Source organism: Myxocyprinus asiaticus, chromosome 21 (assembly GCF_019703515.2).
Source record: "Myxocyprinus asiaticus isolate MX2 ecotype Aquarium Trade chromosome 21, UBuf_Myxa_2, whole genome shotgun sequence".
NCBI classification, from domain to species: Eukaryota; Metazoa; Chordata; class Actinopteri; order Cypriniformes; family Catostomidae; genus Myxocyprinus; species Myxocyprinus asiaticus.
In genome coordinates, this window is record NC_059364.1 from 46,382,789 (window position 1) to 46,396,185 (window position 13,397).

At 38.9% G+C, this 13,397-nt stretch overlaps 1 protein-coding gene across 5 annotated transcripts in view; it reads left to right on the forward strand.

The window, feature by feature from the left end:
- LOC127411718 (brefeldin A-inhibited guanine nucleotide-exchange protein 3-like) overlaps positions 1-13,397 on the forward strand; it is a 154,935-nt gene that overhangs the window by 6,739 nt on the left and 134,799 nt on the right. For all 5 annotated transcript variants that reach the window (XR_007892330.1, XM_051647414.1, XM_051647415.1 and 2 more), the window contains 3 exons: positions 348-425; positions 956-1,087; positions 3,079-3,147. Coding sequence is in view for 4 of the 5 variants with exons in the window: in XM_051647414.1 (XP_051503374.1) it covers positions 348-425; positions 956-1,087; positions 3,079-3,147 (279 nt within the window). In the remaining variant the exon portion in view is untranslated. The remainder of the gene's footprint in view (positions 1-347; positions 426-955; positions 1,088-3,078; positions 3,148-13,397) is intronic.

Consider the following 13,397-nt stretch of genomic DNA (forward strand, 5'->3'; position numbering starts at 1 on the left):
CAAATATATGACTAATAATATTCACTAATATTATAAGTGAACCTCAAGGAACATGTTAAAATATTTTTAAAAAAGTAGCTTGTAGCTTGGGGATTATAAGTGAACCTCAAGGAACATGTTAAAATATTTTAAAAAAGCATGTCATGACCCCTTTAAATCATTTAGCAAATTCTTTGAAACATAAGTGGTTCATTATACGGAGATAGTCAGTCACATTAGAATTGCTGCAATTAAAAGTTCCAAAGTATTCATAAGTTGTATATTGTATGCTTTCGGGTGCATTTGTGTAACCGTTTACAGTTTTTTTTTTTTTTTTTTTATTTTATTTTATTTTTTTTTCCAGACAGAAGTGTCTGTTTCCTCTGCAACTGGCACTGGAGTCTAAAAACACTAAATTGGCCCAGACTGCCCTCACTGGAATGCAGGTGTGCTTATAACTTTACACTTATTTAAAATTGCACATTTCACTGACACAGATACAGATAACATAGCAATGCCCTAGAAACCACATGGAAATGAACTAACAACTACTCAAAACATCCCAGCAACACCCTAGCAACCACCCAGAACACCTCTGCAATCACATAGTAATGCCCTAGCAGCATGCTAGCACAACCACTTAGAAAACCTTATCAACCACTGAGCAATGACCTAGCAACTGCATAGCAATGCCCTGGCAACCACCCTCACTCTAATATTGTGGCTGCAAGTTTTTCGCAGGCAAGTAACACTCAGATTTTCCCCAGAAAATGAAAAAAATCTAGTTTATAAATGAATAATACTGTAAATATAAATTCAGTTCATGACATTTGTGATTTGTTAACGGTCTTAGAACCTGAGCAAATGAAAACATGGACTAGTTAATTCTATTCTCAGGCTATTGACCACTTTGAGATGGTATCTTCCTTGTTGTTCTTGTTCTGAATGTTTTTCTGTTGTCCTGTGGCATTGACAGAAGATCCTTTGTGAGGATTGCTTTGTTGCTTTGGAAACGGAGGTTCCAGAGAAGCAGCTTTTGAGTCAGATCCTGGAAGCCATCAGGGTGACGCCCACCCTACATGAAGACCTGCAGGTGGAGGTCATGAAGGTCTGTGTCATGAGTGCATGAGATATGATGAGTGTATAATATGGCAAGATGACTTAGGTGTGCGTAGATCACTTTTAGTTGTTATATTATTGGATTTTGTGTCTGTGCTTGTGTTAGATTCATCGGTGTCAAAAATAATGTGTTGCTTCTAGCAGGCCTGATCAATTCAGTGTCTGCAGGTGTAGTGTATTTGACATGGATTTGCAGCATTACTGGTACATTTGCATCCTTGGACTATTGAGCCCCTTAAGAATAATTCCCACTGCCCCAACAAACACGTGTGTTCACCCTGTTGGTGTTTGTAGGGGCAGCCTGACAATGACAGTTATGCTTCTCAACATTCTAAATCCAACAGCCAACTTTGAAAGAATGTTGGTGTTTGTTAGAGTTTGTTGGAGTTGGTTGGGGTAGTGTGAATTGGCCTTTAAGGCCAGTTCACACTGTCCCAACGAGCACAAACAAACTTACGTCTTTGCATGAAGTCAAACATGTGCGATTTAATATATAAATATTAGGTGCAATTAATTAAACATGTCTAGCATGTAGAGACTTTAGACTATAACTTATTAAACACAACTACGTTTTAAAACCGTTTAGCGTTTTCTGGCAACGTATTCATTCCAAGAGTTCCGTCGGAGGGCAGCAATCCAACGAAAAAAAATAAATACCCATGAGGTTTGTCCACAAAATGTGGGGAAAGTTAATATTGGTGCTGTCAGTCGATTAAAATTTCTAATCGCGATTAATCACATAATTTTTGTAGTTTTAATGTAGTTTTTTTTTTGTCGATTAATCATAAGTGCTGAAATTTGACACTATATATACTACCTGTCAAAATGTATTTATTTCCTTCTTGGGAAGAAAACAAAACAATATGTAGCAATATAATGCTTTATTAACATTTTCCAAACAAAGTCTTCCACATTATAAAGATAGAAATGCACTAAGATATCACCAATTCAAGTCACATCAAACGTTTTCCGAAGTCTAAGTGGGAGTTTGACTAATTGAAAGAAGTCTCCACACAGTTTGCATAGTCATTGCAATGGGCATTAAATCGTAAACTCTCATCATCCACACTATTATTCTGCCGGTAGGCTGTGGCTATCCGCTTTCCTTCAGCAGTCATGAAGCTGCATTCACGATTCGCGTCAGGGCGGCAACACTAGCGTCGAGCGCAACTTTTAACTCACCATGCACCTCACATTGGCTAAAAATTAGTCACAAGTCCCATCTGGGCTTGTTTTGTACATCAAATAGCGCTAAGCTCCTTTCTCCATCATTTTATTACTGACAAGTTAGGAGTGCTGTCAGAGATTATTTTATTTAATGAGATAACAACCTCCTCGGCACTATCATAGGTGAGAGCGTAATGGTCCATTTAAGTGTGTTTATACAGTTCCACCCAAAGAATGTATATGGGACAGCCGTGTATGCCAAGCGTGTAGGCTTACTGGCCTTTCACACCAGTGTTTATGCTGTATTAATGATAAATGCGTTAATCGTGATTAAGAAAAATGTACGCGTTAAACGTTTTAAATTAATTGCATGCATTAACGCGTTAATTCTGACAGCTCTAGTTAATATTTTATATTATTGTAGATCTAAGTTAATATTATTGCAGATCTGCATTTAGTTCAGTTTTTGCAATTTCTATGTGATTTGATGCCATTTGAGAAATAAAGGAACTGTTTTTCGTGTGAAAAGAGTGCTTCAGCACAAATGAATCTCCGTCCCTGTCTTGCCTATTTGTACATATTTCCTCATGTGTGTCATCCACACAACCTGCTGAACCCAACACTAACATAAAATGTAGTTTTATTTAGAAAGGAATGGAATGCTTTAACAAGTTCGCTGCCAAAATGTCCTGGTGGGCCGGCCGCGAAACCGGGCCGCAATATGCCAAAGTGGGCCGAGATATGATGTTTCTAAAACAAGTGTTAATAGAGCTGATTATTGTTTTGCATGAAGCCAATGTCTTTGTGTCATAGGTTCTGCTTTGTGCCACCTACTCCTCTACATTTGAGATCAATGGCCACAACATCTTGAGAATTGCTGAGGTAAGACGAGCTTTATTGATGTTTGACTGACAGCAAATCGAAAATTGCTATCCTGAGGTGAATCTGGCAACTGTATAATTAAAGTCTCTGTCAAATTGCATCGGTTAGTATAGACAGCTACACGATCATGTTCTTTTAATGAGGTCAATGCGGCAATTTGGTCACTATTACATCAGTTTGGGGCATGGTTGTTCAGATTTAATTTAAGGCATCTTTACAGGGGAATCTCACTGAACCATGAAAGAAAATGTCCGGGTAATTTCACCCCCAAAATCAAAAGAAATAATTGCAGTAAATTTTGCAAGACGAAAATGAAGATTATTTTTAGGATCAATAAGATTTTTTGCATTGTGATTATTCTCATGACAAATCAGCACACCCATCATCACCCTAATTGATATCCTCATTCTTTTTTTCCAAATAAATACAATTCTAATAATGAAAATAATGTATTTCTAATGATATTGCCACTTTAAATAGCTTCAATGTAGTTAGTTTTGATAGTAGTTTATAGTGTAACTAACTGCTTTATTAAAAATGTAGTTTGACTGTAGTTTCATTACTTTAAAGGTGCATTCAGTAATATTTTAGTGCCGTAGATTTAGCATAACGCAAGAGCAAAAGACACCGATACCATAGTTGAAATGCACCATTCGCAGTCGGCCACAATTATTTATCATTTCATGAGATAAAGGATGCAATTACAATGAATTATTGATTTAATGCAAGTAATATTCATCTGGTCATGTGATCTCAAGATTGCGGCGCTCATAAATGTCCAACCAGAACCAAATAAAAGCTACATGTTCTCAAAGACTGATATGACTTCAGTCTTCTTCTCATGTGAGTTTACATAATTAAAATTTTATTTTTCAACAACACTATTAATTTCTCTTGGCTTACAAGTTTAGCAATTAGCAAAAATGTAAAGTGCATCTTTAAATGTGGAGTAGCTTGTAGTTTGGGGGGCTACAGCAAAGTCTATCCAGCAAGTCAGTCCACTGGCGGCCATCTTTGGAACGCTCTAGGGAAGCTATTTCCAGTCATGAAAGTGCAGCTCCTATCTACTTGAATGGGGAAAGACCAAAATCTCCAAAACCTTTGGTCAAGATTATGACCAAAGAACATATTTCAAACCAGCAGTAAAATCTGACAACACTGGTATCATAAATTGCACTTTTTTTAAATTTTATCTCAGATTACGCTGAAAGGTGTAATTTTCCCAGCTTGAATAGCTAATGCACATGCGCATTCCCGAGTTGATTGACAGGTGATTTGTGTATTTAAAAGGGGATTGGCTCTTTTACCTGTAAGGCGGGGCTTCCTTTCTACATATGTTGACCATTGGGTGTTCCAATTTCTCCCATTAATTTTAATAGAAGTTGCCCATCTCTGCTAAATAGTCTCTGGCTACAGTTTCAAAGCTTAGTTCTCCAAGACTGAGAGGAACTAATATGTTAGCTTTCCCAGCACTGAAATGAACTATGCTGATTTTATAAAAAATGTTATTAAATTAAACTATCAAGCAGTGTTGCATACTATGCTGTATTTCTGTGTAGATTGGGTTTCTCCCTCTCCTTTGTTTTACTTGGTGTGTCTAACTTTGTTATCTTGCCCCTGGTTGGCTATAAACAGCTCATAAAAACATATCATCATGTGTAAATGGGTCTGCTTGTACCAGACACGTCCACTTATTCTCCCACAGCAAGTGTTTTTGAGCAGCTGCAGGGAGCTATCACCAACACACCATAAATACTGAGCCTGAAGCAGACAGCATCGAAAAACTTTGTCCAGTCATACAGTGGTCCCAAAAAGTATTTGGACACTTTGGACACATGTATGAATGTCATTCTATTAGATAACAAAATATTTATAAACCACCCGGCAGGTATATAATTACCGTCGCATGTTTCATTCCTGTCGTTCTTCACCTCACACTCGTAGTGGTTAGCATAGTGGTTGTGGCTAAACCCAGCATGTGCATACCCAGAGCTCACCAAATTGCTTATGCTTTCTGTACTGCACAAAGCTTCCCTGCGAGTTTAACTGTCCTTGGTTGTAAGGTCAACCTCCTTCCTATAGGCACTGTTTGTGGAGGTTTTTTCTGTAAAACAGAAAGTTGGTGGGGTTGTAAATCACTTCCCCACACAGATACAGAACAACATCTTCCCCAGCTTAAGGAATGCGAGGATGATGCGCTGTCGATTGGCATGGGAGAGGGGTATTCCGATGATGGCCTGGAGTTTAACTCGAATCAACACCGTGCTGCATATAAGGAGAATGCCACTGGTCTGGCACATGCTAGAGCCAGCATGGAGGACCCTTTTCTGTTTCTGTACCAGAGCATCAGACACCCTGTTCGTGGAGTGGCCTGCTCCCCCTCCAAAAAAAAAAAAAAAAAGACAACGTTTGGGGCGTCTTAACTCTCCCCGGTTCCCACCGTGGGGAAGACCCGCTCCCCTTTATTTCCTGACATCGTTGTGGAGCTTACTTCAAGCTGGAACAAGCCCATGTCCCCCTTCACCACCGGTCCTGGGATTCAGTAAATATATGGATTTTTACGGTGCAGCAGAAACAGGGTTTGTCTCGCCACTTACGAAGTTTACTCTTACTGCGCACCTAGCCCCTGCCAGGTACACACGGCTCGATCACTGAGCTCTGTGACCTTGTTGCAGACCTATCGGGCATTGCGTTTATGTGAGCTTCTCAATAAAATGTCTGAGAACTATGTGGACATATTCAGTGAAATCCAGGCTACAGCCGATCACATTCTCCATACAGTGAGATGTTTGGTGATGTCGTTGGGTAGCGCTATGGACAGCATGGTTGTGGCACCTCTGGTTAATGCTTTTGACTTTGCCAGAAGGACATTGTAACGTAAGTGCCCTAATTTCCCATCTGGCCTTTCTGGTTATGTGTTTGAGGCCTTTCAAGCCTTTTTGAGGGCAAGAAGAAAAGAGTCACTGAAAGATATAATGCTGCGTAGGGTCATGGTGAGGTACATTTCAGACTCCTACAGATCCCTGTATTTTCAGTTGACGGCCATTTTAACCCCTTCCTTCGCCTCTGATGAGCAACGGTGATCGCATGCTTTGTGTGCTGTGCGTGGTTTTATGTCCAGGACTGAGCCGTTTCGTTTGTGAGATCAACAGTTTGTTTGATTTGCCAGCCTGGCTCATAGTAGAGCGTTGTCTAAACAATCTCACTGGATTGTAGCTATTTTCATGGCATACAGCACCAGTGGACTTGTGTTTCCCAACCTTTTTTTCTGCCACGGCACACTTTTTACAAATAAAAAGTCCCACGGCACACCTTTATCCCACTGTCCCGCATAACCATCGGAAATAGTTTTCCTTTTCAAGAACTTGTCCATGTTTTCTGTCCGTCTTAGTAGCATTTACTCGTAAAGTTTGAAATTCGGCTATGCAAAAAAAAAAAGCAAGTCACGTAGGCATGCTGTATAATGAGGTGGCAAGAGCACTAATTGGGTAATGAAAAAACAATAATCAATGCTGAATTCGTGACCCAGCCCGTGCTTCTCGCAGCGCTGTTTATGATGATCTACGTGGCTGAGCGCTCGAGACTGGTCCACGTGCACATCCGCGCTGATCTGTACTGTATACATTGAGCAGCGCTGACTGATCCGGTTAAAGCTGTTTCCTTTCGCGTTTGGAACATTTGCCGTTTGATATTTCTCATCTGGAACAAAAAACGATAATGCACAATCAGAGAGTCAGCCAACTTTGTAGTTGCACCTGTGCGACCTCTTGCAATATTTAATCGCACTGTTAGGAAAAATGGTCGCAAAATTAGTCGCAGTCTGGAGCCCTGATTTATTTTGTGGAATCTTATAATTTTCCACGGCACACCTGACAATCTTTCATGGCACAGTGGTTGGGAAACACTGCCCTAGGGAGTGTGTGTGCACTTAATGGCGTGGCTACTTCATGGGCACTGTGTAAAGGGGTTTCGGTGGAGGACATTTGTGCAGCAGCCAGTTGGGTTTCACCACACACTTTTGTACATCATTATCATTTGAACGTCACTGCAGTCTTGGTGCCTCAATCTGTCCTTTCAGGTTGGATCTAAGTGCTTATACTTCTTGACTTGTATTGGGGGAATTATTAATCTCGGTAAATCAACCAAACTTTTCTTATCCCGTTTGGTGTTTTTTTCTTTTGTTCCTTTTTTTTTTCTGGCTTCATGGGGCATGAATATAGGTCCCATAGTCAGGGTGTTGTACTGATTGAACCGACTGAATGGGAATGTAAATTATGCATATGACTACTGTTTCCAGAAGGAGAAAAATGAGGTACAACACATCACAGCCCCACTTCGCCATTGCTACAGTCAAGAGCCTATTTAAACGACGGGAATGACAAAGGCGACGGTATTTATATACCTGCCAGGTGGGCAGAATTACCCGGGAATTGTTTTGTATCAATTTACTTTTAGGTGTTAACAGAGGCGAGAGCACGATATCCCACAATCAGTTTGTTGTAACTTGTTTCCCTCCTTCTGGAAACAGTAGTTACAGATGCGGGCTTTGAAAATGCATGTATGCATAACTTTATTATCTAGTCTGACAAATATTGTGTTGTAGCAGTGCCTAAAATGGCACAGTAGCACCCCCTAACACCTCACTCCCATCATGAAATGCCTAGCAGTGTGTCATTTTGTTGCTATGGTTACAGCCACGTCTTAGAACCTTTTTCCATGAGCAAGCACAGCAGAGCGAGCACGTGTTCTGTGTGCTCGGTCGTTCTGTTTGCTTAATGGGAGATTCCATCTTAGATTCTCCATCAGTTAAGGGTTAAACAGGCCCATCGACATGGAAGGCTAATGCTGGAGCAGGGTTATTTAGAAAATTTCATTCAAAACCAGAATATTTGGTCAAAAAGGTTTTGAGTGAAGACGACCAATCGCAGTGCTCTTGCTCTTAATGTTATTCGCATTTTATGATCTACTGTTTGAGCCTTTAAAGAGGGCCATAGCTAATGGGGTGAAAGGTGGTAATGGTTCTAGGGGCCCACAGGTCCGGGGGGAGAGGGGCACAACAAATATTTAACTATTTTTTTTTTTTAAAGAAAGGGGGCCAGAATTCCTTTCTACGGCCATACCTTTAGAGTTATGTTATCATTATGTTATCCTTTATTCATATCAGATCTATAATGCATGTGACATTAGTATTATTTTTCTATTTATTTGTGCAGTCACACATAAGCCAAACCTCCTTGGTCTTTGCCAAACTTTGACTCTTTTTTTTTCTTTTTTTTTTCTGCATATTTTTGAAAGTAATTATGAATCGTTCCTAAATAATCGAATCACAATCAGATTTCACAATGCATCGTAATGGTTATGTAAAGAATCGGAATCAAATTGTTGTTAGTGCAAATATTTACACCCCATATAAATATATTCAGGGTTAGGGGTTGTTGATTAGCTTACACATCCATGTTAACGATTTGGTAAACTTTAGCTATATGTGAACAAGAATTTTTCTCGGCTGATTGCGTCTGTGATTACAGCATCACAAGCAGGGCATCTTTGACAGATGCGGCATGTTTCTTTTGAAAGACGACAAACAAGCTCTACTCATGCTTCCAAATGCAGGGATAAGGTATCTTTACCCTTGCTGTGTATGGTACTAAACTAATGATCCATAAACTATACAACAGTCATGACATTTGAAATATTCATGAATTAATCTGTTTACTCACGGTTTTGCGATTGGTTCAGTAGAGTTTTTAACTGCCCCATCTTTGAATAACAGTTCCTTTGCAAAGCTTGAATTGTATTATGGCTGGTTCACAAGTAATCCATGCCGATATGAGCCGAAAAAATGCACATACATAGTCCAAAGCACGGTGAAACAAGACACACACACATACAGTATCATACTGCACAGCAGCGAGAGATACATGACAACAGTCCAAGACGTCTGTCTAGTGCATGTTTATATACAAAAATCATTCAAAATAGTCCAGATGGGTCCCTTTTGGTATTCAGGAATAGTTAGTAGGCCACAGTAGACCTGTCTGTCCTGCTCTCTCTCTGTTTAAAAACTGAGCACCAGCAGGCAGGGCCAAGATGATTTAAAGTAGGCGTTGATGTTGCTGCTGTAGAGGAAGTCATGAATGAATTAGCCCCCAGTGACGTAGGGTAGTTGCTGAAGTAGAGAATGGGCTGTTTTTGCAGCTTGGTTTCAACAAATGCTTTTATTGCATTGGGGATTAAGTTTTGAGTTCTGAAATTTACAGTATTTTTATTTTATTTTTTTTAATAGAATGACCTCTTATATGTCAAAATATTAAGGAAAATGTGATTCCTCATGACATGACCACTTTGAATAACCATATTGTAATTTCTATTTTTAGATAATCCAGTCAGTGAATTAAATACTTCCTCTTTTATAATTTACAACAACCTTATCATAATGCTAAGTTTCACATTATGCCACATTTCAGTCTTAAATGTTGTTGACTAGGGATGCACGATATATCGGTGGCCAAATTGGCCTATAAATGTAAAAAAAAATTAAGTTACTGGTTATCGGTCCTATAAAAAATTTAGGCAGATGTATTAAAGCTGATAAATTATGTCTTTTTCAGGCATACACCACACACCATGAGCGTTTTGATTGAAACCTTCTGCATAACGTGACACGTTATGCTTTAGAACAGGGATTCTCAATTAAAGTTCCATGAGGTCCAGTCTCTACATTTCCTTCCCAGCAAAGGGAAGCTTACGTAGCTTACACTGTCTCATATGGCTATGAAATTATATAATATATATTTTTGAATAGTTTTTATAACTTGCCACGTTGGCAGCAATTGTACTTTGTAAAAAAAAAAAAAAAAAAGAAAAAAAGAAAAAAAAAGAAAAGAAAAAATTAATTCCTAAACATTCAAAAAAGTCTTCAAAACTGGGCAGGGGATGAGGACATTGGGGGCCCAGAGACAGACAAAGTGGTGCGGACTGAGGGATGTTCTACAAAAAGATTAAAATATTTCATCAAGACTTCATCAGTAGAGGGCACTTGGATATGAATATTAAATACTAAATACATCATTAAATACTAAATACACATAGCAATCTTTTTCCAGTCAGTTTTACCAGAGATGAACTGCTGAACATTCGACAGCAAATACCAGACAATCTTTTTCTCCTTTGAATATTCAGATGCTTTGCTGGACATTTTAGTCAGAGGCGCAGCTTTGCTGTTCAAGAGACGCAGGCGAGGGAGACGAGCAGGCGCGCTGGTCAAGCTCCGTCGGCGCGGCTTTCGAACAGCGCTGCCGAGTATTCATCTAGCGAATCTCCGCTCTCTTCCTAACAAAACGGACGAACTACATCTCCTCACCCGTACAAACAAAGACTTTTCAACCTCTGCTGCCTTGTGTTTCACAGAAACCTGGCTGAGTGAAGCCGTTCCGGACAGCGCGTTACATCTGCCAGTCTTTCAGCTGTTCAGAGCGGATCGCATCGCGGATTTAACGGGGTAAACGAGAGGCGGTGGAACATGCTTTTACATCAATGAAAGTTGGTGTACAGTTGTAACAACGTTAAAAAAGATGTGCTGTCCTAATTTGGAAGCGCTCTTTATTAACTGTAAGCCTTTCTACTCTCCGCGGGGGTTTTCCTCCTTTATTTTGGTGAGTGTTTACATTGCACCAAACGTGTGTGTGAATGCAGTGCTGCAACAGCTGGCTGATCAAATCACAGACACAGAACAACAATACCCGGATTCAGTTATTATTATTCTTGGGGATTTTAACAAAGCAAACCTCACACGTGAACTGCCCAAATACAAACAGCACATTACATGCCCCACCAGAGACAGAAATATACTGGATCACTGCTACACAACAATAAAGGATGCATATCGCTCTGTCCCTAGAGCAGCTTTGGGACTCTCTGATCACTGTCTGGTTCATCTTCTTCCAACCTACAGACAGAAATTAAAATCTGCTAAACCTGTATTAAGGACTGCAAAGAGATGGACCAATGAAGCAGAGCTGGAACTACAAGCCTGCTTTGACTGCACTGATTGGAGTGTTTTTTGTAGCTGCAGAAACCAATCTGGACGAGCTCACAGATACTGTGACATCATATATCAGTTTCTGTGAGGATATGTGCATTCCTACTAGGACGTATTTAACGTTTAACAATGACAAACCATGGTTTACAGCAGAACATTGAGTCTGTCCTCTGCACTTCAATAACTGTCTGGTTTGGTATCAGAAGACTACAAAGGACAGTTCGGACTGCTGAGAGGATTATTGGTTGCCCCCTGCCCTCCCTTCAAGAACTATACACTTCCAGAGTGAGGAAAAAGGCTGGAAAAATCACTCTGGACCCCACTCACCCTGCCCACTACCTTTTTGAACTGTTGCCTTCTGGCCGACGCTACAGAGCTCTGAGTACCAGAACCGTCAGGCACAGGAACAGTTTTTTCCCTCAGGCTATCCGTCTCATGATCAGTTAAAACTGCCCCTTTGAGCAATAATTATGTGCAATTCACAGTCTAGTCTTTTATATTTATCCAACACATCCAACCTCTTCTGCCATTACATTTCCTTGCACTGTATATAACAGATTTGTATTTAGATTTGCACTACTTATGTGTGAGTCCGTGTGTGTGTGTGTGTGTGTGTGTGTGTGTGTGTGTGTGTTTGTTTATTTATATATATTCATATATAATAATTTATGTATATACATCACACAAATGTGTGTTTCTCATGATCTTAAAAATCTTTTGATCTGAAGGTGTATGCTTAAATTTGAAATTAGTTTTGTAGACAAAAATATAATTGTGCCAACATATTAATTTATTTCATTTCAAAATGAAAATTTTATTCAAAAAAAAGGTTTTTGACTTGGATCAAATAATAAAGAAAAGCAGCCAGTAAGTGCCCAACATAGATGAGAACTCCTTCAGTACTGTTTAAAAAGCATCCCAGGGTGATACCTCAAGAAGTTGGTTGAGAAAATGTCAAGAGTACATGTCTGCAAATTCTAGACAAAGGGTGACTACTTTGAAGATGCTAAAATATAACACAGTTTTGATTTATTTTGGATTTTGTTTAGTCACAACATAATTCCCATAGTTCCATTTATATTATTCCATAGTTTTGATGACTTAACTATTATTCTAAAATGTGAAGAAAAAGAATTATAATAAAGAATGAGTGTTTCAAAATTTTTGACCGGTGTGTATAATATAATATAATTTGTCTTATTGTGTATTCTATATATACTTTATTTTCTATTTTTTTTAATGTATTTATTTTTTATTAATTTTAATTATTTTTTTTATATATATTTGTTGCTGTTTTGTATTGTTGTGCACTGGAAGCTCCTGTCACCAAGACAAATTCCTTGTATGTGTAAGCATATCTGGCAATAAAGCTGATTCTGATTCTGAAAAGATAAGATCAACAGTTCATTTTGAAGCTGAATGACAGCAGCCAGCTGTTGTGTTAAACATTTTTACATTCGGAATATGGGACATAGGAGGCCTTTTGACAGATAAAAAAACACTGTATGGGGTTCAGGGTGTACCATGAATTTTCTTATTCTTTAATAAAAATGTCAAAGTCTGAATGGACCATTTTTATATTTTATTATTCCTTAAAGTGAGAATCTACTAACAAACAATTTATATAACAGTGAAGCATTAAAATACTGTATACTTAATTTAAGTATAAATAGGCTATCCTTGCCACCCACGCCATGATGACATCTTTGATTAATTTTCACAAAATTAGAACAAAAATCTGTTTATTATGAAAGGCTCCTAACATGCTGATTAATGAAGCTAAATTTAGACGGAGAAAACGTTATATTCTAAAGGCGGCACGTTAACTTGTCCTGACACAAACCTTGTTTAGTTGAACCGTCTGAATCACACATCAGACAGATGAAGATAGATTCACTTTGATTCATTTTGTTTTCTGCAGTGTGTTTAAGCAAAAGATGCCAGTATCTGTAGTGGTGTCTCCGATAATGTTGTTAAAATAACCACGCCTGCAACTACATGCAGTAAATTAGGCTTTATGCTGCGCCTCTTTAGCGGGGAGAGAGGCAGCGCATGGAGAGCAGGAAAGTGCGTTCAGCACTAGGGAATAAGGGCATAGCGCTGGACACACTTTATTCCTGCTCTAGAGAGAAATATTTCTCTCTATTATAAATTATAAATTGCAGTCAATAGACTTTTTTAAATTGAAAGTTGGCCATACGAATGTAAA